The sequence below is a fragment of the Phytophthora ramorum genome (assembly GCF_020800215.1).
Source record: "Phytophthora ramorum isolate Pr-102 chromosome Unknown Phyram_PR-102_s0004, whole genome shotgun sequence".
NCBI classification, from domain to species: domain Eukaryota; phylum Oomycota; class Peronosporomycetes; order Peronosporales; family Peronosporaceae; genus Phytophthora; species Phytophthora ramorum.
Genome location: NW_027150650.1, coordinates 1999314 through 2026412, shown reverse-complemented (window position 1 = coordinate 2026412; position 27099 = coordinate 1999314). Strand labels below are relative to the sequence as shown.

General features: G+C 54.0%; 6 protein-coding genes across 6 annotated transcripts; 3 read left to right on the top strand and 3 right to left on the bottom strand.

Annotated features, from left to right (window-relative positions):
• Nucleotides 1-1353: 1353 nt before the first annotated feature.
• Nucleotides 1354-2595, top strand: KRP23_5185 (uncharacterized protein; the record flags this gene model as incomplete). The annotated part of the gene is made up of 1 exon (XM_067890227.1): nt 1354-2595. One exon carries the CDS (start codon nt 1354-1356, stop codon nt 2593-2595), a length of 1242 nt encoding a protein of 413 aa, XP_067746790.1.
• Nucleotides 2596-3068: 473 nt separating this feature from the next.
• Nucleotides 3069-4464, bottom strand: KRP23_5184 (uncharacterized protein; the record flags this gene model as incomplete). The annotated part of the gene is made up of 3 exons (XM_067890226.1): nt 3069-3658; nt 3722-3801; nt 3866-4464. The coding sequence occupies 3 exons, from the start codon at nt 4462-4464 to the stop codon at nt 3069-3071; spliced, it is 1269 nt and encodes a 422-aa protein (XP_067746789.1).
• Nucleotides 4465-4566: 102 nt separating this feature from the next.
• KRP23_5183 (Equilibrative nucleotide transporter 8) lies at nt 4567-5868 on the bottom strand (the record flags this gene model as incomplete). Its single annotated transcript, XM_067890225.1, has 1 exon — nt 4567-5868. The coding sequence occupies one exon, from the start codon at nt 5866-5868 to the stop codon at nt 4567-4569; it is 1302 nt and encodes a 433-aa protein (XP_067746788.1).
• A 775-nt stretch (nt 5869-6643) lies between these two features.
• Nucleotides 6644-7727, top strand: KRP23_5182 (Protein KINESIN LIGHT CHAIN-RELATED 1; the record flags this gene model as incomplete). The annotated part of the gene is made up of 2 exons (XM_067890224.1): nt 6644-6870; nt 6980-7727. The coding sequence occupies 2 exons, from the start codon at nt 6644-6646 to the stop codon at nt 7725-7727; spliced, it is 975 nt and encodes a 324-aa protein (XP_067746787.1).
• Nucleotides 7728-7835: 108 nt separating this feature from the next.
• KRP23_5181 (DnaJ-like protein subfamily C GRV2) lies at nt 7836-15353 on the bottom strand (the record flags this gene model as incomplete). The annotated part of the gene is made up of 1 exon (XM_067890223.1): nt 7836-15353. The coding sequence occupies one exon, from the start codon at nt 15351-15353 to the stop codon at nt 7836-7838; it is 7518 nt and encodes a 2505-aa protein (XP_067746786.1).
• An 886-nt stretch (nt 15354-16239) lies between these two features.
• KRP23_5180 (putative manganese-transporting ATPase PDR2) lies at nt 16240-20033 on the top strand (the record flags this gene model as incomplete). The annotated part of the gene is made up of 3 exons (XM_067890221.1): nt 16240-19359; nt 19428-19868; nt 19938-20033. 3 exons carry the CDS (start codon nt 16240-16242, stop codon nt 20031-20033), a joined length of 3657 nt encoding a protein of 1218 aa, XP_067746785.1.
• Nucleotides 20034-27099: the final 7066 nt, after the last annotated feature.

Below are 27099 nucleotides of genomic sequence, written 5' to 3'. Positions count from 1 at the left end.
CCACCGACTCGTCGATTCGACGAGGTTTGTCTTCGCTGGTAGCGAGAAGTGCCCACCCCGAGCCGACCTTGATCTCTTGGCGCTACCAGTCGATTCCCCTACAGCTATGCCTCTTGGGGAATGACGGCAGACATAATCCAGCCCACGCAGGGACTTACCGGAAAATATACGCTGTTCTTGGACTTAGAAGATTCTGCTCTGTTTTGTTATCTCTGTGTCTTCAGGGAGTCCTTTCGGGCTCTCCCCTTTGGTCTCCTATCGATCCTATTCAAATACCCAGTGACATGGAGTCGTTCTAGATCTCCCTGCGACTCTTCGCTCAGCTTCCTAATTGATCCTCGCCGAGTTGGGTCGTTATGGATCTCCGCCGACCCTTCACTCCGATCCCTGATTTATCCACTCCCACTTGGAATAGCTCGCAAATGGTATACGCTCACTGAGTTCTGCAGCTCGCTGAGTCTTGGCCTCGCCGAGTCCGGTCGCTTGCTCAGTTCTTCGCTTTAGTGCGTACGCTAATTAGATACGATGTATCCAACTGGGCCAGACCAGGTGGTCCACACAAAATATGAGTTTCCATACACCACATTGGGGTGCCGTTGTGCTTGTCGTAGTTCAGTTGGACATACTAACAGAACTGTTGTCCCTGTTGAAGATCAAGATTGACGAGGAGCATGATAGCTTTGAGATGGTCTACTCATTAGCTGAGGCAAAGGTAAGCGGTGGCGAATACAGTTGTAGCGTGCCGTCAATTATGATGTGGTGTTCACGGCTGGAATTTAAGACAAGATCGCTCGTACGGACTCACCTTCGTCGTGCCCAAGCGACAACAACGACACTCGACATTTATCACTTCCGATTTCTTCCCATGCAAACACATCGAACTTTCCGTAGTCCAGCGCCAGTGGTAGTGACCATCACACTTTTAGCAGAGCCAGTGCGTTTCCGCTTCCTTAGTTGAAGCGTAGGGCTGTGGAGCCCACCTAAACCATCGACAATGCGTCCACAGTGTGCGCACTGTCGATGGTCTGGGGGTATTTTATGCTGGGGATATAAATGCCTTTGATCAAAGACAAACTGCACATCGTTACAAAGTATCTCTGTAGAGGCCCTCAAACACATTTTTGACAGTGTACAGTACTTACGTACAGCGTAATACAATGTATTGCGCTGTACACTTACTCCGTTGCTTCAATAGTTCATCGGCATGTACCTGTACTCGAAGCGCGGATCAACCGACTATCAGTAGTGTGCAGCGTAATACACTCTATTACGCTGTACACGACATCATGTCGTCGACATATACTAGAAGCACGGATCAAGAGCCTCGAATGTATCACTTCCGATTTCTTCGCCATGCAGACACGCCGAACTTCCCGTATCTCAGCACCAGCGGTAGTGGTCGTCGCACTTTTGGCGCTTGCAGCGAGCACCTCTGTCACCTCGGCAGCCAAGTGTTTCTACTCCAAGTCTACGAGCACTCCTTCTCCTGTGTCTACATCAGCACCCGACGTCACCGAAGCGCCGATTTTGGAAGACCCCACACCTACCCAAACTGATTCGTTTGGAGCTAGCCAGGCGACCGACGGAAGTTCGTTCCAGACACAGAGCTCAACCGAAGCATCAGCAACGCAATCCGGATCCTATGAAGCAACCCAGACGAGCGAAGACAGCTCGAGCGCTGCCCAAAGCGCAACTGAGGGATCGTTCGAGTCGAACGAGGTAGCCCAAGGAAGCTCATCCCCAACACAAGGTTCGTCCAGCGAATCGACCGGGGCTGTTCCATCCACCACATCATCGGGCGTCCATGCCACGTTTGGAGACATCACTTCAGCCACTGGCAAATGCGTCATTGGTGACCCGAACGCGGACCTCACCCGCGAGGATGTGGACTGGGTCTGGAAGAACACGATGGAGGAATACGTCCCGCAGTTCAAGAACCTCATCTTCGACCAGCTCGTGACCAACAACGGCTCGCTCAGCTACTGCGTCCGGTGGGACAACGACCTGAAGCTGACCAAGTCGGTGGCATCCAAGTTCCAGGCCATGATCGAAAAGCAGATCAACCTGTGGAACCGATGGCTGGTTGGGTACAATTGCTGGCCGATCGAGAAGATTGACATCACCGTCGTGGGCTTCGCAGTGCGCGACAAGTCCATCATGGACTGGAGCGACGAGTCCCTGGGCACGATCTACGAGGGTATTCTGGACGTCGAAGGCAGTCCCCAATGCCCCGACGAATGCTACAAGCACAAAGGCCAGGCTGCTAGTGCGGATACAAGTGCGTGCAAGGGCAAGCCGTTTGACATGTCACTGTGGCCGTCGACGAAGCCTGGAGACGGCGCCATTGGTACGGGTGGCGACTGGGGCCAACGCGTTGAAGTGAACGACATGCTGGGCACCATGGACGACGAGGAAATGGTGGTTCTACTGCACGAGATGGGTCACGGATTCGGCTTGCCGGAGATGTATGTGGCCGAAAACAAGCCCAGCGGCTACCCCGCCTGTGTGATGGATGAGAGCCTCACGCTCACCGACGGTGACGGGTGGTTGGTGCGTAGTATTCTGGAGAAGATCAAGTCTCGCTATGACTTTTAGAGAACGGTCGCGCAACCGCATCTTTGAGTCTTGTGCGTAGAACATGTCTGCTGTTTGTGCAACGCTTCAATGGATCCACCTTACCGCTCATTTCTTACCTTTTGAGACCCACGTCGGCCCCAAATGGCAAAAGCTGGAACGACGGGAATAGTTCCCTTTAAGTGAGGTGCATCGATGTCACAAAGTCATCCTATGACTATTCTAGTTATCCTAACGACTATTCTAGCTACCGTCCTATAGTCGATCTCCATCTTTCTTTCGGTCCAAATTTACATTTCCCAGGACGTGTCGCTCGCTGACAAACTTGTCCTCTGACTCCCTGCAATTGCACCAGATGCCTTTCACTATCCTGTACTACTTCATACCAACGAAGGACGAGATGCCCCAGTCGATGCCGTCTATTGAATGGGGGGAGCACGCTTTCTATATGTTGATTACCCTCTTTCAGCCTACTTGTCCGTCTACAGTAGCAATTAGATCTTCTTCGTTAGCGACATGAGACCACGGTGTTCGTCCACCTCCCCGTGGATTTCATCCACCAGCGCACGAACAGCCTTCGTGACCTCTTCAGGCTTCTCGTGGTGGATGCAGTGTCCCGCGTCATTGACCACGAGGTGCACGCTCCGCTTGCTAACTGTGTGCGCCAACTTGGTCTGAGCATCAAGCCACTTGCGCTCCAGATCTGCAAGCGTTTGCGGGGTCACGCCTGCTTGCATCTTCATGCTGTCAAACATACCAGCCTTGCCATGCGAGAGCACGACGCACGGGAACTCGAATGGCGTGGATCCAGATGCAGCGTCCCTAAAGCGCTGCTCCGTCTGCGGGATAGCCTCGTTCTCACGCAGTGCGCCTTCACGGTGCGCCGGTGATGGCAAAAAGTACTCCACGTACGGCAGCGCAACAGGAGAGTACTTAGCCGCTGACTTGGTGTGCTGCACCACGTTAATCAGTCGAATCAGCCCCAGACGTGACAGACGCAGCACCATCTCGCCGTTGGTGTCCATCTCCGACAGCGACTTGTGCACGACCTCCGACACGCTCTCCAGCTCGCCACGCAGGTTCTCTGCCAAAACCAAAGCATCCATCAGCGCATGGACTGGACCCCACCAGTTCACCACCAGCTTACCTTGCAAGGCGTCAACCAACACCAGCCCCTCACACTTAATGCTGTGACCTCCCGCCGTCTTAAGCCCCTCAGCCAGCTCCCTACAAACCCCAAAACTCCACATCAAACCACCATCCCCAGCACGTATGTCAATTGTCCACCGACCTCATGTTGTATCCACCCGCTCCATGTGCCACCAGAACCACTTTCCCCGTCACATTCAACCTGTCCAGAATCTGCTTGTACTCGTCCACGATCTGCGTGGACGTCCGTGGCTGAGCTCCAGGCTTGGAGAAGCCCAGCCCTGGCCGGTCCACGCTCACTACCGTCGCGAACGCGGCCACTTCAGCCGCCACTTTGTCCCAGTCGAAGGACGTCTCCCCCACGCCGCCGTCGAACAAAACTGTCACATCTCCGCCGCCTCGACGCTGCACGTGGACATCCACGAGCTCTCCGTCCTGCCCCGCGACCTGCACCATGAACCCCGGCGGGTCCATTGGGTTTAGTGCCTTGACCGTCTCGATCACGAAGCCTCCAGACGCGATTAGCGCCGTCGTGACCGCCAGGCCGCCGAACATGAGCTTGCCCACCTCCTTGAGTTCCGTGAGCACCATCTGCTTGGTGGGGCGTACGGGCGCTCGCGGCGCTGGCGCCTTCTTGGATAATCCACGCGCATGACCCACAGGCTTGCGCGAAGAGCGAGACGCTCCTGGAAGCGCACGCAGAGCCTCGAGGCGATGGAGACGTCCCAGCCGCACGAACATCCTAGCAATTGATTCGCGAAGTGAGACTTTTGCATTGTTGAATGGGTCGTACTTTATTGAACGGCCACGGTTCTAGTATTATATCGTGGCTGCATTGTTTGGTCAACCTAGCAAGAGGTTGTCTAAGGCGAGTCCTACCGTGGAGCCAAGAACGAGTCCCAAGATCAGGAAGAAGCTCGTGCAAGGGCCGATGAGGTGCTGCTCATCCGGCTGCACGCTTTCGCTCACGAAAATGATGGTTATGGTGCCGAGGTAGCCGTTTCCGAATCCGTGGAGCACAACGCTGAGCACGGACCAAATGTCGCTCTGCAGCCACCATTCCTTGACGATGCCGATGATGATCGGGACCAGGATGAATCGCGCGAGAATCGGGACCCAGACGTTGCTCGGGGTGAGACCGAAGCGATGGTTGACGATGAAGCGTCCGATGCAGTCGCTTAGGGCAAATAGGGTGAGCAGGATCAGCGACCACCACCCGTTCTCCTGGAGTGACGGGAAGTTATACGTCTTGATCTCTGTGACGAGCGGCGGCCAAACTGACAGACTTGTGAGGTAGACTGCCAAAATAAGCGCCTCCAAGTGCCACACCTTCTTCAGGACTGACAGCTTGGTAGGTGCGGGACCAACAACACCAGACAAGTCGCTTCCGGATTGACGCCTGTCCGTAAGCGCAGGAAAGTGCTGCTTGAAAGTGCTGCCCCCTTCTCCGAGCAGGTACTTCTTCGTGATCTGCAGTTTCATGGCCTTGTAGAAAGCGCCGATGCAAAGTGTAATTGTGAGCGCACCCGTGTAAAAGTAGATGAGCGACGACGCCAAAAGTTGGTCGGACGGGAACACCAGCTTGGTCAAGTCGCGATAGAGGCTGCCGATGAGCGTGCTCAGTCCAATGCCCAACTGGAAGCTCTCTTGAACACGCTGCGGGTAGTGCGACACGAGTGCGATGGCGGCACTGTCGATGAAGCCTGTGGCAACCGCCGCCACCGCCGTGCCACCGAGCACTGCAACCGCGTTGGCGTTCTCGGACGAGAGGAAGAAGTAGGATGTGGGCACGAAGGCGAGCACGAGCAGCTGGCCGATTAAGCCGCCTGTAACTCGTCCAGTGTACTGGAGATTGCCGAGGAACATGACGGTGAAAGTCAGGGACGCCAGGTTGGTGTACAGGTAGATGGAAGTGATTGCGAACTCGATGTTGTAGTCCGGGAAAAGCATCTTCCAGTAGTCGACAGGCTGCGTCAGCGCTGAGAACGGAAAGAGGTAGCCCACGCCCACCAGCATAAACAACCAGCAGGCCAACTTCTCCTCACGTTCTTCGCTAGCGACGCTCTGCGGGTGGCCTTCAGCATCTGCGTGGTACGCGTATGCCGAGAGGCGGGGCTCCGGGGAGGAAGGAAGTGAGAAGGACATGGCGGTGCCGCCTTCAGTTTGAAAATGAGGAAGTGAAGCAGCAGTCGCTGGAGAATCACTGGTTGGCGCCGCATAGTTTAACACTTCCAAGTTGTGCACTCGAAGTCAGTCATCCGCGTAGTAGAGACCCTTCATCACTTCATCCTAGTATTGGCTGGCCTCCCGCGATTCATGGTAAGCACGGGTGTGCTTACACTGCAAAGCACGCAAGATGTTGCCTTTTGCATAGCCAGGAGCATCGTGCTGCGTGAGCAGCTCGCACTGTGATGATCGTCCCCGTTATAATTTCATTCGCATTCGAGGTGGACGTTGGTGTCCATGATCTCGATGCCCAACTTGGGTAATGCTCAAGTCCTCATTCGAAACGAATCGTTGGTGACTCCTCTGTTGAGCTGGTACCCGCAGTTGTACTGCCTCATGCGTACTAAGTTAGTCCTGTGGCACAGGCCACACATCAGTTTGGTAGCACTCATGTTGAGTTGTCGTCCGTGGGCGTCCCATGTTCAAGCTTCACGACGGAGGCATTGCTGGTCGATACGCTGGCATTACACCCCGCAGCCTAGCAAGCATGGACGTTTTCATACAGCGTTTAAGTCGAGAAGTTTCGTACTGTATCTGTCCTGGAGCCTTGCTGACCAAAAACTGCAAGACGTTGAAGTTCGCGAGCCAATCAGAGGAAACAATCAGAGGAAATCCGTATTAAGTCCGAAATAGTGTGGTGCACACACTTGAATCGATCTGCGGTCGAGAGACCACACCACCGAATTCGCCCATCATGATGCAACGCTGCGTCTTGTTGGCAGCGCTCCGCCGCCGCGCTCCGTCGTCTTCTACTCTGCGCGCACCTGTTAATGGCCTGTTAACGCGATTCAGTTCCTCGTCCTCTGGCGCGGAGCCCCCCAAACGCAGCATCCAAGTGCTGCACAACAAGCCGCAGACCAACTACGTGCAGGTGGAGCAGGACATCGCCGGCATGCAGCGCGAGATCCGCGATGGCTACAAGTACGTGCAATTGCAGTCTGATTTGGCAGTGCAGGAGCTGTCGATGCAGCCTTGAATCGCTGCCAACCGACGTCTCTAACGAGAGTTATGACGTTGTGAACCTTTCCAGCTCCGGAGACTATCAGGCTGCGCTGGACGCCGGGCTACAGTGCCGAGACCTGGTCAAGTCACACTTTGGAGAGAACCACCCGGTATATGCGAGCACGGTGACCAACATTGCACTCATGTACAAGAACTTGGGCCAGATGGAGGAGGCCGTGGAGGCCTACGAGTTCGCGCTGCAGACGTACAAGGCCAGCGTAGGCGAGCAGCACGCGTCCTTCGCCACGACGCTGTACAACCTGGGGCTCGTGCATCGCTCGCTCGCGATCTCGAATCTCGGTATGGAGCGTGTGAGTGCGCTGCACCGTGCACTGGAGTGTTTCGAGGAATCGCTCAAGATCCGTCGCAACATCCTCGAGCCGGGCCACCCTGACGTCGCGCTTAGTATGAGCAACATGGGTGTGATCCATTGGCAGAACAAGCAGCCGGAGAAGGCCTTCGCTGCGCTGAGTGAGGCAGTGGAGCTGTTGGAGAAGAAGGTCGGACCCTCGAGCTCACTGACGGCGCTGGCGAAGAACAACCTTGCGTACGCCAAGAAGGAGGCGCGTGAGTACAACGAGGCCATCAAGCTGTACGAGGAAGTGCTTAGTGTACGGAAGCAGGTGTTAGGCCCGGCGCACAATGAAACCATTATGGCGCGCCACAACCTGGCCGAGGCCTACCGGTCGAGCGGGAAAGAAGACAAGGCAGTGGAGATCCAGAACGAGATTCTCGAGCTGTTCGACGATGAGCTGGGGCCGGAGGAAAGGAAGTAGAGCTTGCATATCATCTCGCCCAATCGCTCCAGTTTTGGCTTCAAAATGCTTTTGAGTTATTACGTTATCTTGATACAATTGTGTTTATCTCGCGGCGCTCTATTCAAATTAACCAACCTTGTTGGGGTTCGAGTGGGGCGCCTTGAGCAATGCGGGCGCGTGCGGAGGCATCAACAGACGGCGAAGGTCTTCGGATGTGGCCTGAGTTGTATCGCCATGGGTCTCCCAGACCCGGGACGCGATCAGCAAGCTCGAGATGGCACCACCGCTGCCGGGGTTGGACGACAGCACAGACAGGAAACGAGCGGCATACTGTTTGGTCGTGGTGCTCTCGCCCATCTTGGACTTGGGCACAAGCGTGGAAAGCAAATTGAGCAATGCTGCCGCAAGCTGCGAGCTCACTGCGGCCTTCGCAAACTCGGTGGCTGCCTGCGTGTGTCGCTTGAGCGGAATCATGTGCAAGCACAGCAGCAGCTGCATTTCCGTCGAGTCACCCAGCCACACGTGTGGTAGCAAGTTCGACAAACTAGCAGGGTCCATTCCCTTCACGAGGTTGTCAATGCAGGCAGGGATGAGGCACAGGTTGCCAAGCAGCTGAAGCGTCACGCGGGCCAGCTGACCCTCCGTCGAAGCCTCAGTGCGAGAAAGGTTCCTGTACACCACCTGGAACGCGCTCTTGATAAACGGAGGAACGACCGTCGCCAGTGGGTCGATGCACTTGCCACTGAACGACAGCATTTGCACGCACTCCATGCAACGGAGCTGCAGCAGTGGTGCGTTCGCAAATGAGAATCCCTGTGGCTGTGTCTCGTGGTCCAGCACAAACAACAGCGTCATAAGCCCATCAGCCTGCACAACCTGCACATCCATATCGGGTGTGTACTGCAGCAGATGCCGGATAGCCGTGGCCACAGGTAACAAGCGCTGAAGCAGCACGCTCTCGAGTGCCTGCGGCTGCGCGCGCACACCTGAAATGTCGTAGGATAGTGCTGCCAGCAGACCATGCATAACATGCCCACTCACAGTTCGGTTCTCCACCTCCGCCGCTGCAGCAGCGGCAGCTTGAATCTCCTTTTTTGTCGTCGGCTTGGGTTTAAACATGTCGGCACGATTTCCATTGCCATTCACAGTTCCTGCAATCTGGGCGAGGATACCGTTCTTCGGGTTCTCGTTGAAAAAGTTGACGTAGATGCCAGCCACACACAATTCTTCTTTCTGTGCCGTGTACATGAAATACGTTGGCAGTTCAAACACCTTGTGCACCTCCTCATCGCTCTGATCCAGTGTTGTATGGAACTGGATCGCACGCTGAGCGAGACTGATCAGCTCCTTGCGCATGCGTTCAGTCCACATCACGTGCGGCTCGCGAACTTCAGTTGCCAGCACGTCCAACATTTTAACCGGCCCCGCTCGTCGCAAGATGTCCACTAATGGGCGTGTAAAGACCTGCTCGATCGTAGTCTGCATTCTCTTGACAAACACAGAAATTGATTCCTCTTTCGCGTTGGCTTCCAGGATTCGCCCCAATGCCTTCGCTGCACCAATGCTGATGCGTTGCATGTCTCCGTCGCTATCTTCATTGTTCGGTTGGTAGTTAAACAACAGAAGCGTTAAATACCACAGGATTCCGTGCTCCGCGAGCTGCAGTAGCAGAACCTCTGCCATTTCGCCCGAGCTTCCAGCCATTTCGTACACAATTTGCAGGGACAAATCCGTGGCCAGACGGTCGCCTCCTTGCGAGAGGAAGCGTGTCAGACACGGTAGCAAATCGATTGACTGTGCAGCGGCCGATACTCGACCATTAGGTTGGTTCAACACATTCACGAGTGCTTCAAGCACCCAGTGTGTCATCACATTTGGCGTACAACCATCGATAGTACTCAGCGCTTCTTGGTTGTGGAAGAGCAACTGAAGTGAGTTGCACAGCACGCGAAGCCCCAACCCGGAGCTACATTCGTGAGCGTTCTCGTCCGAAATTCCAACGGCCAAATTGATCACACGAATCGCACTTCCAAAAGCCTTAACGAAGGTAGCCTTTGTTGATATAGCATTGGACACGTCGAAAAACGTCTTCGTCGGGCCAACGCGGTTGTCTTTCAACTCTGTGATGCATCGTTCCAGGGCTTCCAGGAAGTAAGAGAAGTTGCGCAAGTTGGTAATACTTGGCGAGTCTGGGAAACGGCGTAGAAGCAGTGCTGTGGCGTCGAGCAGCTCTACCGCATCGAACACTGAAAGGAGCTTCGTGGACTGACCGTCGGTTGCCATCGCCCCACGAGCAGTCAATAGTAGCCCTGGGTGCACCCAGCGGCGAATGGAATCCAGCAGAGCGCGCAAGAATGCAGCCTCGTCGTTGATCGGCCACCCAGGGAAATTCTTCTCATCAAGAAGATTGTGCAGGTAGTATTGGTAGCACTGCAATGCGTGAACTTCTTTCGGGTACTGGATCAGCGCGATGCAGGCCTTGTGTTCCGAGCCCTCATTTTCTGAGATGTAGAACATGCCGTTCTCATCTGTATGACGTTCCATAAACTTTTCAATATAGGAAACCATTTGGTTGCGCATGTTTGCATTCCAGACCACTTCTGGGTTGTTTGCGTCCGAGAAAAGAGCAGTGGCAAACCGTCGTGGTCCATGACGGAGCAGCTGAGCAACCATCGAAACTGGCAGCACTCGTACCAGCCAACTTCTCAAGCAGATCCGTGTTAATGGATCAGGAGAGAAAACGCCCTTCTTGTTTTCTCCTTTTTGCTTGTCATCGATCAGGTGAGGCACATCAAGCCCTGACTGGCGCAGATGGATATGGGAAATAAGACGCGCCGCAATCGACATTTCGTCCACATCCTGGGCAAAGCGAAGCAGATAGTAAAAGATGCCGGATGCGTGTAGGTTCGGAATGATTGCCTCGTTGTGCCTAACAAGAAGTCGAATCAATCCGAGGCACTTCTTGAAAACAATGCGATTCGGACAATCCAAGAGTCCCACCAAGAACCGCAGCGTCTGATCTTCACACAGCCGGTGCTTGATAGAACTAATTGGACTCACACCCGAACCTTCAAAGTGCGTAAGCCGCCCGTATTTGGGGAAACGCACATCCTGGTGCATGTGCCCTTCTTCTTCGGCGGTATGGCAATCGATGAGGCGACTGAGCACGCTCAAACAGGTCTGCATAATCATCGACCCACTCATGGCACCACAATGCTCTGCCACGACTGTCACGCGAGTGGGCTCTTCCTCGTGGACGCTTTCGTCATCGCGGTGTGCATAAGTTGGCGAGATAGAATGGCTCGAAATAATAGAGCTTTCAGCACCTGACTCTTCCAGCGCATCAATCGTTCTCTTCGCCATATCCCGGTCGTCGTCGTAGTCGTCGTCGTCGTCGTCGTCGTACTCACCTCTGTCACCACCGTACTCGTCATCGTCTTCATCATCGATAGCTTCGTTCTCATCTTCAGACGCATCAAGTTCTGCTTGAACATCAGCAGCAGGCTCAACGATATACTCCTTTTCAGAATCGTTTGGTCCTTGAAGAACCACCAGCGGCTTCACTTCACGAAGCAAATCCAATACCATTGTTACGTTGTTGCCTTCACGTAAGAAGCGCGACACATTCAATGCACTCGACAACACGCGATCCAGGAAAAGCATGATATTGCCACGGACCACTAACGGCCAACGTCGATCCTCACCATCTCGGCTTTTCATCATACTGGCACGGAGAAAATGGTTTAGGAACATCAGAGAGCCCAACTCGTTGAAATGACGCTCATACAGCTGAATCATGACCTTGAGAACTAGCAAACGAATATCAAACTGGTCGACGTCGCCCAGCGAATCCGACGAAGAATACCCGTTTTGAAGCTTTTGGGGTGAAATGCTACGGTCTTCGGCAAGAAGACGATAATACAGCAGCGTCATGAATTTCTCTGCACCTTCGATATCTTCTACCAGCACGCCACGATCGTCAAGAATGTTTGCAAGGTAATACGGGCCAACCTTCACCTCGCTCTCCAGGCACTCGTAGTCCACGCGGAATTCGTTGCAATTCCAAGCTACAAACCACCGTGGCATATTCTTCGCATTTTTCTTTTTCTTCTTGGCCAAGGTGGTATTTCTATACTCGTCGTGAGATCCATCGTGGTCGTCTTGCTTGGTCTCCGGGTTATCTCCGGTGCGTACGATACTGTTTGAGCGAGATACGAACCCGTTATCTTCCGTGTAGTTGTCGTCACTGTCGTAATTGTCATCATCCAGTCCGCCGTCACTTTCGACGTCGCCTGACGTGTCAGGGTTTAGCAGGAACGACAGAGGCATGAACCGCGCGAATCGATTGGATGACGATATCGTTCCCTTCAACATTTCAATCGCCAGTCGACTTTCGGAACCGTTCTGCAAAAACTCAAAAAGAAACGGAGCAAAATTGGCGTGTTGCTGATCGTTGTGGCGAAGCCGATTTGCTTGGAACGCATCCCATTCAGTCTCCGTGTGATCAGTCGCAAGCGGGTCCGTGTAAAGATACCCCAAGTACTTCAGTCGATACAAGTCCAGATCACTCATTTCTGCCTGCAGCTTGCGAATCAGTTCTTCGACCGCGTTAGGGCCCCACACAAGATCCTTGGTCGCAAAGGTTTTACCCAGACGGTCAAAGAATTCTGGTAAGAGCACGGCATACTTAACGTTTCGGGCCAAGCGACCTCGCGTGTTGATCCCGTAGCTCAGCTTGCTTCGCCCACTCTCCGTTGCATTGGTGATATCACGCCGGCCCCCATTTTTATGCGAACCACCGTTGGTTTTCGCGTAAAGCTCAGGGTTTGCGGTCGGAAGATGTCTGCCGTATTCGTCGTACTCTAGTTGGCTGGTCTTCAGGTCATCCAACAACGCGTGTGGAAAAATATTCCGAACCACATAAGATGAACGCGGGTTTTCATGTGTGAGCAAAGCCACAAGCTGGGACGAAATCCGCCGCTGTGCCTTGTCTTGGGTATACAGTGCCAAGTAAAGTTGCCACACGAGCGCCCCGTGCTTCCGTGCAAAATCCTGAATCAGCTCGACGAGCTCAGTGGGCTGCTCCAAAATATGCGCCTTCACCAAAATTGAGGAGCACTTCGTGATCGAGAAGCTTAGAGATCGATTGAATAAGAAGAGAGCATGGTGGCGAGAAAAGTCATCAACCCTCATGGCTCGAAGTAGATCCCTTGCCACTCTTTCAGGAGTCGCCTTCTTTCCGCTGGATAAACAAACTTCCAGTGTCTGCAGTACCATAGCAAGGACAAGGTAATCTAGTCCCAATTGAGAGTACGCAAGCGCATTAGCCATGCTGCGCTCAGTATTGGACATTGCAGCTACTGTGAGAGATCCATGACCCGACCCTGTCTTTACCAAAGAAGCAGAATGCAAGGGCATCCGTCCTACCCGATTTGTCCGGGACAGATCGAAAGCCCGAGACACATACATTCTGCTGTGATACTTCGTGAATATAGCGCGGCGATTGGCCGTCTCGGATTTCAAGCTGCGCGTATCGGAGTAGTTGACCACCATGTACTTAATCACACACGCTGCCGCAAAGCTTACCTCCTCCATCGGAGAATGAAGCAGCTCCATGATGACCTCAATGCTGTTCTTGTACTGTGAACTTGGAATTTCCTCAAAGACACCTCGAGTGCAAAGCAAGCGCTGGATTGCCAATAGCAGCTCCACCTGGAACTCTGTTGTCGGAATCGGTGCATCTGTGTTGGAAGGGCTGTTGAGTTGGGCTACAGAATAGTCCTTAAAATTTTCGAGCAGCCTCATCAGACTCGCAAATGCACGACGATCGCGCTGACGAAGACCTCCCAACGGAATATTGCGATTAAACTGGACCAGCTGATAGTAGATGAGCGACATGCTCTCATTCGTCACGAGGTTCGGGATAAAGCTCAGATTGACCAGCTTGCGCAACAGAATATCCTCCCATTCAGGGTGAACCTCTGTACCCCACGTTCCTTCCTTGCATGCAATTTTCGTCTCCTCTGTCGACCACGGAACGTGCAGCTTGTTCATTCGACACATCTCAATCATGTTGCTTAGGAACAAACTCCGTGCCTCTTTCGGACTAAGCAACGTCGTTGATCCAGCAACATTTAACCATTCAGGCACGCTCACATCTCCAGCGATATCTCCAATGATCTGGCGAAGCTCATCCTCATGCTGCGATGATATTCGCTTCAATCCAAGACTCACCTCCTTATCGCGCCTGCTCACCGTTGAGCTGAGACAGAGATACCGACGTGTCAGCCCATGCTTCAGTTCTAGCGCAAACTTACCGCTCAACCCCTCGGATGATTCGCTGTCGGGGTCATCCTGAGCCGAAGATACCGACGGGTAAACCACCACGTTAAAGATGTCGTTCAACGAGTGACTTGCCAGTGTTTTCCTCGTCACAGGGTCACGTTCAATGATCGCCAACGCGGTCAGACCGAGCAACCGCAGCTGCAACTTGTCCGACTTATTCTTGCTGATCTTCAGCACAGGAATCTCGAATGTGACAGGCTGTGGGATATCCCTCGTCGAGGTGAGTGCGTCAAACTCGCACGAGTCCGACACCTCCTCCACGAAAAGCGACACGCTCAGCCACGAGCGCAAATTGTTCGCAATGGCCTGAATAAACGGCTCGCGGCTGTCACACCAGTAGCGATGCACGCGGTTGTTCTCGAAGTAAAGCACCAATTCGTTGGAGTTGGTGTTGATCCGTTGGATCTTGACGATATCAATGAGCAGAATCGAGGACAGCGTAGTGCGCGTCTGCGGGTCCAACCGATCCAAGCTCGCGGCTCGTACAGCCAGCAGCACATCCACCTTCACTGGGTGGATCGCAATGCTGCGCGTCGTGCTGAGCTTTGTCATCGTGAACGTCTTGCCACACAGCTGGAACAAACTGTCAAAGTACATGCCGCTGCCCAGCATATTGGCGTTCGCTGCGCCTGCTCCGCCGGGTCCTCCGGATCCTGTGGCCCAGCTGTTGTCTCCTGTCCCGACACTGGCGCCCACGGCACTCAGAGCGTCGGCTGTAGCTGCATCGATCTCATCTTTCCTAAAGGACGACGCGCGCTCTCTGAGCTGGTAGTAGGCGGACAGCAGCTGCTGCCTGCACCGACACGTGTACGTCTCCTTGAGGTTCTTGCCGATGAAGATGGTGAAGGCTCGGTCGGCGTTGTGACCGCCGCTGTCCGAGGCGATGGTGATCTCCTTGATGTTGTCGAATGCGTAACGTTCCTTCACCTCGTCCGAGTACGGGTCCACGACCGTCAAATGGCTGCTGCTGAGCACCATTAGCCGCTTGGCCGAGCGCAGGAAGCCCACGCGCGTCACGAAGAAGCGCGCGGCGTAGATGACGCCGGCGTAGCGGTTCACGGGCGCCTCGAGGCTCTCCACGTCGTCGTCCTCATCGTCCTCATCCTCCGCGTCGGCAGGTAGCGCCCCGTAGAAAGAGCTGCTGTTGGGCGGCTCCACTTCGAAGCCCGTGGTCTCTGGCCCGCGCGGCACCAGGCGCTCGTCCAGAGACACGACATCGCGTCCGAACACCAGCGGATCCAGCTTCTGCTTGAGCTGCTGCAGCTCCGCGTCGCCGTCGTCGCCGCGGGGCAGCGCCATGACTCGTGGGGGAATGCGCGTGATCTGATTTCCAAGGATATCCAGCGGATCACTTGGACTTTGTATGGTATGTCGCGATATCTTGGCCTTTGTATGTATCCTTCATGGTGTGCGGAACATCTGGCTGATGTGACGTACATAGATGTGAGTTTGCGTAATTACCTTTTTACGAACGTAAAAAGTGTTCTATAGCCAGCCAACCAATTCGCGGCTGCGATGCCGCCACGTTCGCCTTATTCATTCCTGCTTCTGCTCCTCGTCGCGCGCGCATTAAACTCGCCGGCGCAGAGCCCAATGCAATTTCCTGCTGTCCCCATCGATTGCTAAAGCCAGTGATTATATTGCACCAAACGGACCAATTCATGTCGATTGCAACTTTTTCGGGTACCAACTGAGGCTTCGCTGCAAACGTCTGTGTATTGTGCACTGCCTCCAGACAGTGCTTCATGTGAATAGTTGTAGAAATGTATCATTTGTACTTGCTGCCGTTTGCGTGGTGGTGGCTCTCTGCTGATGCTTTTTAAACAAGCGTATGTCTGACTTGAATGAGGACACCATGTTTCCCTGAAGAAAACGCCACCCGCGCAAGTCACATTGCTGCAGCTGTAGACCATTGGGATCGAGTGATGATTGTTTATCTGGTTATTCGGACCTTGCACACAAGTGTGAGCTGACGAAACACAAACTCTTAAGACTACGATGATCTGACGAATCCCTTCCACAACCTACTTCCTCTCTCCGTATGAAGAGATGCAGCAAATGCACAATACTGTATACTTTACGGTGAAAAATCCTTTCCGCTGCCATCTCGCTGTTTGACACGTTGCACTTGCCCTTTTCCGTACTTAGCGTTCCTTTCATTTTCGGTTTTGGATCGCAAGTGACGATGGGCGTCCTGACCGTGGGCGTGGCCGACGCGGAGCTCGCGTCCGTCGCGCTGTACACGCCGCTACCGTGGCTCATGCGGCTGGACCTGCTGCCCTTTCTTTTCCTGTACGCCACGGCCGCATATCTGTACACGCTGCGGCCCGAGGACGACGTTGTTCCGTGGGTCTTTGGCGCCTTGATCGTCTTCTGTCATGCGCTGGCGCTGCTGGGCACCGAGTGGAGCGTAGACGTTCGCTGCTGGATGAGCTGCGTCCGGCTGAAGGCGGTGGTCGAGGACAAGCGCGTCCAGATGCTGGCCAAGGTGGACCCGTCACTCTCGATGCTGCCCAAGCAGCTCTGTGAATGCCAGTTGAACCGCCAGGACAAGAAGCTTAAGGACGCACAGGTGCCCACGCTCTGGTTCTCGTACCAAAACCTCAAGTTCTGTCTGTACGAGGACGTGGAGACCATCAACAGCAACAGCGACACGCAGTTCCGTCGGCTGCAGTTCCCGTCCAGCGACACGCTGGCGTCCTATCTGCAGAGTGAAGGCATCCAGTCGAGTGATGAACTGCAGCAGGCGAGAGGCAAGTACGGAAGGAACGACTTTGAGCTGCCCATGCCTCGTTTCACTGAGCTGCTGAAGGAGCAGCTGGTGGCGCCGTTCTTCGTGTTCCAGTTCTTTTGCATGCTGCTCTGGTGTCTCGACGAGTACATGTACTACTCGCTGCTGACGCTGCTCATGCTCGTGATCTTCGAGTGCACGGTGGTCAAGCAGCGCCAGCAGAACATGGACACACTGCTGCACATGCGCCGCGCTCCACAGCCGTGTCTGGTTTACCGGTTGGGCACGTGGACCCAGGTGTCAAGTGACGAGCTGGTTCCCGGTGATATCTGCTCTATTGGGCACCATGAACGCGGTACCGTACCGGTAGTGCCGTGTGATCTGCTTTTACTTCGTGGTAACTGTGTGGTGAACGAGTCCATGCTTTCTGGCGAATCCATTCCTTTGCGCAAGGAGGCTGTGATGGCATCGATTGTGAATGATGCAGAGAAACTAAAGAATCTCGAGGTTGACGATGGCTCCAGCATGAAACACAAAAGACATGTATTGTATGGGGGCACTAAAATTCTTCAGCACACTACACCAGTTTCGAAGGATTCGCTGCGTGTATCTACACCTCCTGATGGAGGCTGCGTTGGGTTTGTGCTCCGGACAGGATTTGGCACGACGCAAGGAAGTCTCATGCGGACTATTTTGTACTCGTCGCAGCGTGTTACTGCAAACAACTCGGAAGCGATGTGGTTTATCGTTCTGTTGCTGAATTTTGCCGTGGCTGCAGCCGCGTTTGTGCTCGCACAAGGAATAAATGATCCGACACGCAACCAGTTCAAACTGTTCCTTCACTGTATTATGATCATCACGTCTGTCGTGCCGCCCGAGCTCCCCATGGAGCTGTCATTAGCAGTGACCAACTCGCTGATCGCGCTGACGCGAAGTAATATTTTTTGCACCGAGCCGTTTCGAATCCCCTTCGCGGGGCGCATCGATGTTTGTTGCTTCGATAAGACTGGTACATTAACCAGCGATGAACTCAAGCTTCACGGCGTGGCTGGCTTGGAGACACATGTTGAGCCTGATAAGTCCAGGAGCAAGCATCGGGGCGAGCTGGATATCATTGCACCAGAGCAACTTCCTCTAGATACAGAGCTCGTTCTTGCTGGTTGTCAGTCATTGGTGTTGCTTAATGGCCAAGTTGCTGGAGACCCGCTGGAAATGACGGCTGTTCGAAGCATTCAGTGGTGTTTGGAGAACAACGAAGATGGAGAAGGAGCACTCCCAAGTGTTCAACCATCGTTTTTTTCTGATCGCCGGGGAGAAATCCAAGCTGTTGATATTTTGCACAGCTTCACGTTTTCCTCGGAGCTCAAGCGCATGACCACCGTTGTAACTGTGCGAAAGGCTGATAACGATGAGCAAGACGAGCAGCGGGTGCTTACGAAAGGGGCGCCTGAAGTACTCGAGCCGATCTTTAGTACAAAGCCTTCGTACTACCGTCGTGTTTACCGCCACTATGCATCAAAGGGATGTCGCGTTTTGGCTTTAGGCTTTCGCGTCCTCCCTGTAGCAATTTCCCCAGAAGAGCTACGGCGCAAGCCGCGTTGTGAGCTGGAAGGTGGACTAACATTTGCGGGATTCCTGGTCATGGATTGCCCACTGAAGGATGACACGAAGCGAACAATTCGGGAGCTGATGATCTCCAAGCACAAAGTTACTATGGTCACAGGAGACAACCCTCTTACTGCGTGTGATGTCGCCCGGCAAGTTGGGATTAACTCGGAATATTCCAAGCAGCCATTGGTATTGACATCGAACACTGAGAGTGGAGTTGTGGAGTGGAAGTCCATCGACGACGGGTCACCTGACATCGAGGAGGAGACTATTCCTTTCAATGTCGACGGAGTGGAGAAGATGCAAGTTCAGTACGATATGTGTGTGACCGGAGAAGCGTTAGCCATGCTTTACAAGCAACAGGAAGACAAGTGCAGCGATAGTGCGGCTGCGCTGGAGGGCTTTCTCGCTATCCTTGGGAAGATTTGTCTGTGCATCACGGTGTTTGCTCGCACTTCACCTCAACAAAAGGAGCATCTCATTATGGCGATGAATCGGCGCGGCAAGACTACAGCTATGTGCGGAGATGGTACAAACGACGTGGGTGCCTTGAAGCAAGCGCACATCGGTATCTCGATTGTGAATTCGTCCAGCTCCGAGAATCCCCCTCATGTGGTTGACGCAGGGAGAGGCGCGGGGAGATTTACGGCTCAGAATGGTCTTCGCCACCGCCGACACCCTGGGAGCAGGGGGAACTCAGTGGAAGAGTTGCAGCAGTCTTTGTATACCAACGATGATGTTCAGATTGTGCGTTTGGGAGATGCTTCCATCGCGTCTCCGTTCACCTCCAAGAGCTCGAGTATCCGCGTGATCAAGAAACTGATCCGCCAGGGACGATGTACGCTGGTGACTACGATCCAGATGTACAAGATTCTGGGTATCAACTGTCTAATCACGGCGTACTACCTAAGCTCTCTCTTTATCCTTGGCGTGAAAAATGGCGATCAGCAGCTCACCATATCGGGGGTGAGTGTATTTGCGCCATGTTTCCCGAGTCGAACACTACTAATGATGTGGTGTTTGTGTGTGTCCAGCTGTCCATTGCGATGTTCTTCTTGTTTCTTTCTCGTGCGAAACCCGCACGAAAGCTTTCGCATCAGCGTCCGCCGTCTGGAGTGTTCTGCATCTCCGTGCTGGTGTCGATCTTTGGTCAGTTTGTGATCCATCTAGCGTTTCTAGCGGCAGCTCTTCGCGTGGCGCAACCCTTCATTGAGCCAGGAGATCCAGCGATGCACCCGGATGGCAGCTTCACCCCGAATGTGGTCAACAGCATCATGTTTCTCATGTCGTCGATCATGCAATTGAACACCTTCGTGGCCAACTATCGGGGGCAGCCATTCATGGAAGGGTTCTGGGAAAACAAACTGCTCTACCGAAGCGCGCTTTTCAATTACGCTGTGTTAGCTGCGGTCATTGCCGAGGTTTTCACCCCTATCAACGCCGTGTTGGAGTTGGTGGCGATGCCGAACCCAAAGGTACGGGCCACGGTTGCTGTGGTGTGCCAACTTGTGTGCTAATATGGATTCTGTGGTGTTATATTTCAGACGCAGCTCATGGTCGCAGCTCTCATGGCAGGCGACACAATTGTGACCCTAACGTTCGAGCACGCTGTCCAGATGATCGTTTTCGTGGCAGCATGAATTGGTTCGTGGCAGAGCTGTGGAAATATAGATTGTATATTGATTGTAGGCCTCACCGCTCAAACAATCAGTTACTGCAATCTCGATCATCCAAAAGACGAAGATTGTCCTACACTACCATTGTCGCTCTTCGTGTTCGTTTCGTCGTTTTGTGAGTGCATGCTACTCGCCTTTGTCAGTGTCACCAGATTTGGATGCTAGCTATCACAATCTCGACCGCGTGAGATTCTCTCCATGTTGTTGAATGTCTAGATTTTCTATGCCAAGATGCCCCGCCTTGAATTTAAGTACAGGTTGCCACGGATTGATACGTCAACAAACTTTACTCTCGTGCAGGAATGTCAGTGTGGCCATGCCGTAAAAACCTTATCGAAAGGCACCCCTTGCAGGCGACGGTTCTAAAAATATCAACCTATCAGATCGCTCTATTTTGGTCATATATCATGTCATGTCAAAAGCCACTCCGAATAAATTACCACCAGTCAATTCGTTAAGCCACGAGCGTAGCCATTCATCGGCACCTCACTCTTCGAGCGCACGGGCAGCAACGCATGCCGCGAGAAGGCCGCCCCGCATCAAAGGGTTCCAGAGCTCACCTCCCCAGTATGTGCGCACGGCTGTCAGTTACCAGCGCAAGCGCATCATAAATGGCTACATCGATAAATACGGCATGGCAGCAGCGGTAACTCGGTTCATCCCGCCTCTCCAAGCAGCGAATCGCAAGCGTACGAAGCACCAGCTTCACAAGTGGCTTGAGGAGAGTGCAGAGATCGCAAAGCAAGTCACGCTCGGCAACGGACACCTGTGCAAATTGCCACGATCGGGCGTAGGCTGCACTCTGCCTCGGGCTGCGGAGGACCGCCTAGCCTTCTGGGTCCGAGACCTAACGCGGGAAGGTGTAACAGCGTCACCGCTGATGCTGCAAATGAAGGCTCGTGCTGTGGCCGCCATGATTGGGCTCCGCGACGGCCAGTTTTCGGCAAGCTCGCCGTGGCGTCGCCGTTTCCTAAGTCGTTCAGGCTCTCGCTGCGGCGACGAACCCGGATCGGGCAGCAAACACCCAGCGATTCTCGCCAAGTGTCAGACCGCAAGAAAGTCCAGAAGACGATGCTGAAGCACAGCGTCACGGAAGTTTACAACACCGACCAGACGGCTCTCAACTTTGAGCATCTACTATTGACGAGTCCGGCACCCGAACAGAGTGGGTCCGCAACAGTGGCAAAGAGAAGAGCCGCCTCACAGTGATGGTGCTTGCTGATTCAAGAGGAGTCAAGCGAGTCCTCTTCCTTGTGTTCAAGTAGCCACCGTCGCGAGTGCCGGCTACGGAGCTTCACCATCGTGCGGAGCAGCAAGGTTTTGGCCGTGGCCTGTGGAAGAAAGTGAAAGCTATGCAGGCATCGACCGGATGCCGATCTACTACAACAGCCGCGGGTGGTGGAATGCTGGGCTCTCAGTGAAATTCTTGCAATTCCACTTTGCAACGCAGCCAAACATCGACGATCCCGTTCTCCTCATCTGGGACGAGTTCAGCGGACACTGGACGGCTGAGGTAGAGTTATGCGCCAATGAGCTGAATGCTGTGATGTTAAAAGTCCCGGGTGGCTACACATCGGTGTGCCAACTAGCCGTCATCGCATGGAGGCGCCCGTTGAAGCTACGGTTGTGGACCTAGTGGCTCGCGGACATCGAGCAACAATTTCGACAGATTCAACGCGACGGTGGTAAGTTTGTACTGAGTCTTCCAACACGTGAGGTTGTAGTGTGATGGCTGCATGCAAGCTGGAATGGGCTGTCAAAGAGCACGATCGTAGGTGGATTCATAAAGACTGGCGTGCCGTCTGACCAGCGGCGGCCACCGTTTGATGCTGCTGAGGCATACGACAAGAAGCTGCAGGACGTGACTCACCTTTTGTTGAAGTCTAAGGCTGCACACGGCGTCTCAAAGGATACCCAAAGTGATAACAGTAAATAAAAGTAAAGTCACCTGCGAAACGGAGGGGGCGTAAGTAGGTGCACCTACGACAATCGCGGGATGATAAGGAAAGGGGGTGTTCTGTTAGAGGGCACACGTTTGCCATTCGCAGTGACTTCGACTACTCTACCAGAGGTAAGGTGCGTCAACATCCAGGATCGTACTCTGTGTGGATTTTGGGTGGTGCATCCATTTACCGACATCCAGATATCGCTCACGTTTTGAGAATCATCGACATCGGGCCAATATCTCTCCCGGCATACTGCCCTTTTTTTAATCCGATAGAATACATGTCCGGGTACATTAAGCGGTCGTTTCAGCGTCATCACAACGAGGCAAGTGGAAGAGATTTGATGCTATTCGTGGTGGAAAACTTTCGCCTGTTTGAACGTTTCAATATGGATAGAGTATTAGACCACTATCGTTGGAAGGTTGCAGATTATTTTAATCCTACAGGGTCATTGCCAAATGACAAGAGGATAGTCCCAGATATAGGGGACATTGGTCAAGAAACTCATGAGGCAGACAAGGATCTTGGGTTTAATTAATGAAAGAGATGGCGAATGAAAACTGTGGCGTTGGGTTTTGGTGCCGAACTGTCACGGTCTGGCGGACGTTGCACCTTTCAGTGAACGGCGACAGAGTGTCTTGATTGGCGGGTCTCATTTCCCGCGCTATAGTGACCTAGGGACAATTCTCGGCTGGGTCTAATAAAACCCCGGCCGAGATTAAAAGCCTCGTTTGTACCCATTTCATGCCGTACCCTCGGCTATGTAGAGCCGGCTATACGATTTCCCACAGAGATCTGTTTACACTTGATATTTGTATAGAGATATAGGACTAGCCAAATGATGACCTACAGAGGCTCCCAGAGCTGTAGGATAAAGAGAAATAAATCAGCAGTCTTCCCCACAAGCCACCAAGGGTCAAGTCCGTCTTCGTCTAGCTAGCTTGTCTTAGGGTCTGGATACGCTCGGCTGCGTGGGATGCCTGTCAGCGAGCTTGAGGTACATTGAACCGAGAGTTTGTTGCTGGTCAGTCCAAGAGATAGGAGTGGCCGAGAGTTAGGGGCGACGGAGAGTGTCGGTCCCTATATATTGGTGGAACCCGAGAGTTCCCAAGTGTATTTCACTACCCGCCGAGATTACCCTCGGCAAACCCGTATTAGGCGTGACAGCCGGTACCCTTACTTCTGAGGGACTGCGGGGATTCGCGCGAAAGCGCAATATTGCATTCTAGCCCTCGCTCGTGGCTAGTAGTGCAGGTTTTAAGGTTGACCGAACTCAACCTTGGTATACAGGGGCGCTTACAACCAACCCGGTGTAAGGTATCGTTCCTGGTCTTCAGGTGTTGATCCAACGTTCGCTGACCTTTCGCGAGGGAAGCTTGTGTTGTTGGTGGGACTCATACCGTTCGGTAGTGAGATTTTCTGCGTGTTCCTACACGACAACTGGTGCCGCGACCCGGGATTGGTGTGACCTTCTGTGTGTCTTGGTTGCATATAGGTTTTTACCTTAACGAGCATTCGAGAGAAGAAAGAAGAGAAGAAGAGAGAAGATGGCGAAAGAAGCGAAGTCAGCGGTACCAGCAACGCCGGTGAGGTCAAGTGGAACGCGTACCGAGGGTTCGGGGCGTTCCGGTTCGTCGTTCGCGACGCCGAGTACGTTGGCGTCGATCAACGAGCGTTCGGACAGTTTTGATGAGCCGATGGACTATTCTGACGCCAAGGAAGATGACGAAGAAGATGACCTGGAAGAGAAGGCAGCAATGCCCGAGCTTTCGGAAGCCGCTGCAGTATCTGCAGGACGCAGCGGAGGAGTGAGGTCGCTTGCGCGAAACCTCACCGAAGAGTTGAACGAAGTGGCTGGTCCCGAACCAGCCAACGGTTACGACGAAGATGGGTCCGACGATCACCGATCGTCGGCGATGGCCGAGGATGCGAATTCTCGGCCGAATAGCGGCCGGCCTCCTCTTAACGGAGACACCCCGGCCGCCAACCGATTTCTGGGTCGATACCTAGAACTCATGAAGGTGAAGAGCAACTGGATGCGATCCTTCGCTCCAGAGGTTGTTCGCCAAGCCATCTGGATGGAGCTCGGTGGCGAGTTAACTGTGCCCGTGGAGTCGCGGAATACTCGGCAGGTGGCCGAGGACACGGTGCAACTCCTACGCGCTATGGGATGTGAACCCCAAGTGTTCCCGTCGGAAGCAGACCTCTGAGCATGGGCACCCGAGGACGCCACTACGGCGCACCGCAAGTGGAAGCAGAAGCTTCGGTCTGCCTTCGGGGTGGCCGAGGCGGGAGTCAGCCGTCCACCGAACGTCCGCCACGCATCGGATCCGGTCGACCCGTCCATGATTCCGTTGTCATTGACCCCTGGGAGACGCCCCAGAGAGTCGACCGAGGCTGGAATATTTTCGGCCCAAGGTGCGACCTCGACGTATTTCCAAGACTCTCACATGGTGACGCCAAGGTCGGTCAGTCGTACAGAACGACTGGCGAGAGAGGCCGAGGGATATCGAACCGCTCCGACTGCTGGACGAAGCGCAAGTCGGACGCCCAGCCGACGTTACGACCTCCGCGATGACTCGTCTGACGAAGATTCGTTCGACGTCGGAGACACCGGGGGTGACTTGACGGGAGAATGGGCACGCCAAATTCGTGAGTTGAGCGCGGTGGAGAATGACAGTGCGACACCGAGGCTAGAGATCGCCACTCATCTCCCACTCGGAAACATCAAGCTGTACTTGGGACTCCGCGATAAGAGCGAGAAGTCCATGCAGTGGCTCCGAGCTTTCATATACGAGATGAAAGGGACGCACACGCCGCCCAACGAATGGTGCATGGCGTTTGAATTGAGCCTCCAAGATGGTGCTCTGCATTGGTACCGACAGCTGCCCCGCAAAACGAGACGCACGTGGAAATTGTTGAGCGATGCGTTCATTAAATACTACTGCTCGAGGTTCAACCAGTCTGCGAAGGCTCGGTACTACTCGGCCAAGCGAGAGGAGAAGGAGCATGTCTGCGACTACCTCAACCGACTTAACGGCTATGCTCGCAACGCCGGAGTGCAGTTCGAGCATGGCGGTCGTGATGCAAAGGACCACGTCGAGCACTTCTTGGATTCGTGCGAAGACCGAAGTCTAGAAGAGCGTCTGTGCCATGTCCGAGTTAAGAACATTCACGACCTCGAGGATATGATCAATGATATCCTTCGTCGCAGAGAGCGAAAATCGGGACGCGAGTCCTCGGTCCGCCGCCCTCGAGGGCAAGAAGTAGTACGCCGACGCGATGGTGGACGCTCCGAGGATCCGCGGGATGGCTATCGCCGCGACAGGCGTCATCGAGAGGACGACCGCCGTCGGGAAGACCGTTACCGAGACGAGAATCGTCGTCGGGATGACCAACAGTACCGACCGAGGGTCACTCTCACTGACGCACTGACTGACATAGTGACGGCGCTGAATGTGGGACGCTCGGCGGACGCGCGTGGAGGATACCCAGAAGCATACAACGGCGGATATGATGACACCGAGGAGTACGGACCGGAGTCTCACTCTGGCGATGACGACCGATACTCCGAAGGGTACTCGGACGACGGATACGCGTCGACCGAGGACCGAGGTCACGTGGCTGCTGCAAACGACACTGAACGTCGTAATGCGGCTGAGGGAACGTTCGCTCGCGCCGACAACCGTCGGCCGAGGGCAAGTAACAGCCAACGGCCGTATGACCGAGACGACCAGCGCCGAAACTCCACCGGACGCGATGGTCGACGCCAATATGGTCCTTGCGCCGCCTGCGGAGGACTCACCCATTCGGCTCACTATTGCTTTAAGCGATGCAAGATGTGCAAACAGGTTCATGATGCCGGGAGGTGTGAAGCCTTCCAAGAACTCACGAATCTCCTCCGAGCTAAGGTCGAGAAGAAGGACCTCTCGCCGGAATTGCAGGAATTCGTCTACGAGAGTCATTTAAACTAGGCAGCCCGCCAACTGAAACTGGGTTGGTCCCAATCGGGCTGCCACAGTTAGCCAAACCTGCGCTGGATGCGGACTATATGTTCGCATTCGCAGGTGTGTGCAAACGGCCTGATGACTTGAATATGGAATTTGTGAAAACGACGGAAAATGTAAAGGAGAGAGGCGTAAGCCTCGGTGAGAGTGAAGTGAATTGGCGACGTACGGACGGAGACGGAGTGGAGTTAACCGAAGCTTCGATCCTCAGCATGGCCAAAATCGACCATCCATCCCGAGACCTCAGCCAGACGATTAAATTGTTATCTGGCGAGAGAATGGGGTGGTGGTCATCCCAACGCTACGACAAGAGGAAGCGATTGCGAGCCCTCGTCAATGGGGCTGTAAACGACTCGCGAACGAGGATTCTACTGGACACTGGAGCGAATGTCAGCGTGATTTCCGCGTCATATGCGAAACGGTTACGCTTGCGCGAAGTTCCGGACCACGGTAGGAGTCTGGAAGTGCGGGGAATTAACCCAGGGGTGATGGAAACTCGCAGGCGAGCACTCGTTAAAGTCACGCTAGGCTGAGAGCGCGTGTACGAATTTGAAGTATGGATTATGGATCACAGTGCAGGAGTTGATGTGGTCTTGGGAACAGACTTCATGATCCCAGCCGGGGTCCGGTTGGATCTGTTCCACGGCACTGCGAGACTACCAGACGAGGTAATGGTGCCCTTGGTGAAGTCGCAGAACCCGGCAGAGGCCGAGCCGTACAGCATGCAAGTGACTGGGCGCCCGACCGAAGACTTGTCAGTCCCTGGGCGTGAGTGGCGAGAATTTAAGTTACCACGACGACGGCCGCCTCTGACTACTCATGACGTGTGGGCCCGCCGGATCGGAAACTTGGTGCCCACTGTAACGAGGTCTCGACGGGGGCAGCCGACGGTGGTGCGACTAACAAACGTGTCACCGAGGATTGCTCACTGCGCGAGACACGAATCGGTATTGCTGTGGGTGAAAAAAGGTGACCTGCCGCAAGGAGATGGATACACTCGTTTGAACTCCGCCAAGTATGAAGAGTGGCAAGTCCTGGCGTACGCAGAGTGTCGAGACGAGACTTTGTTCGCGCGGG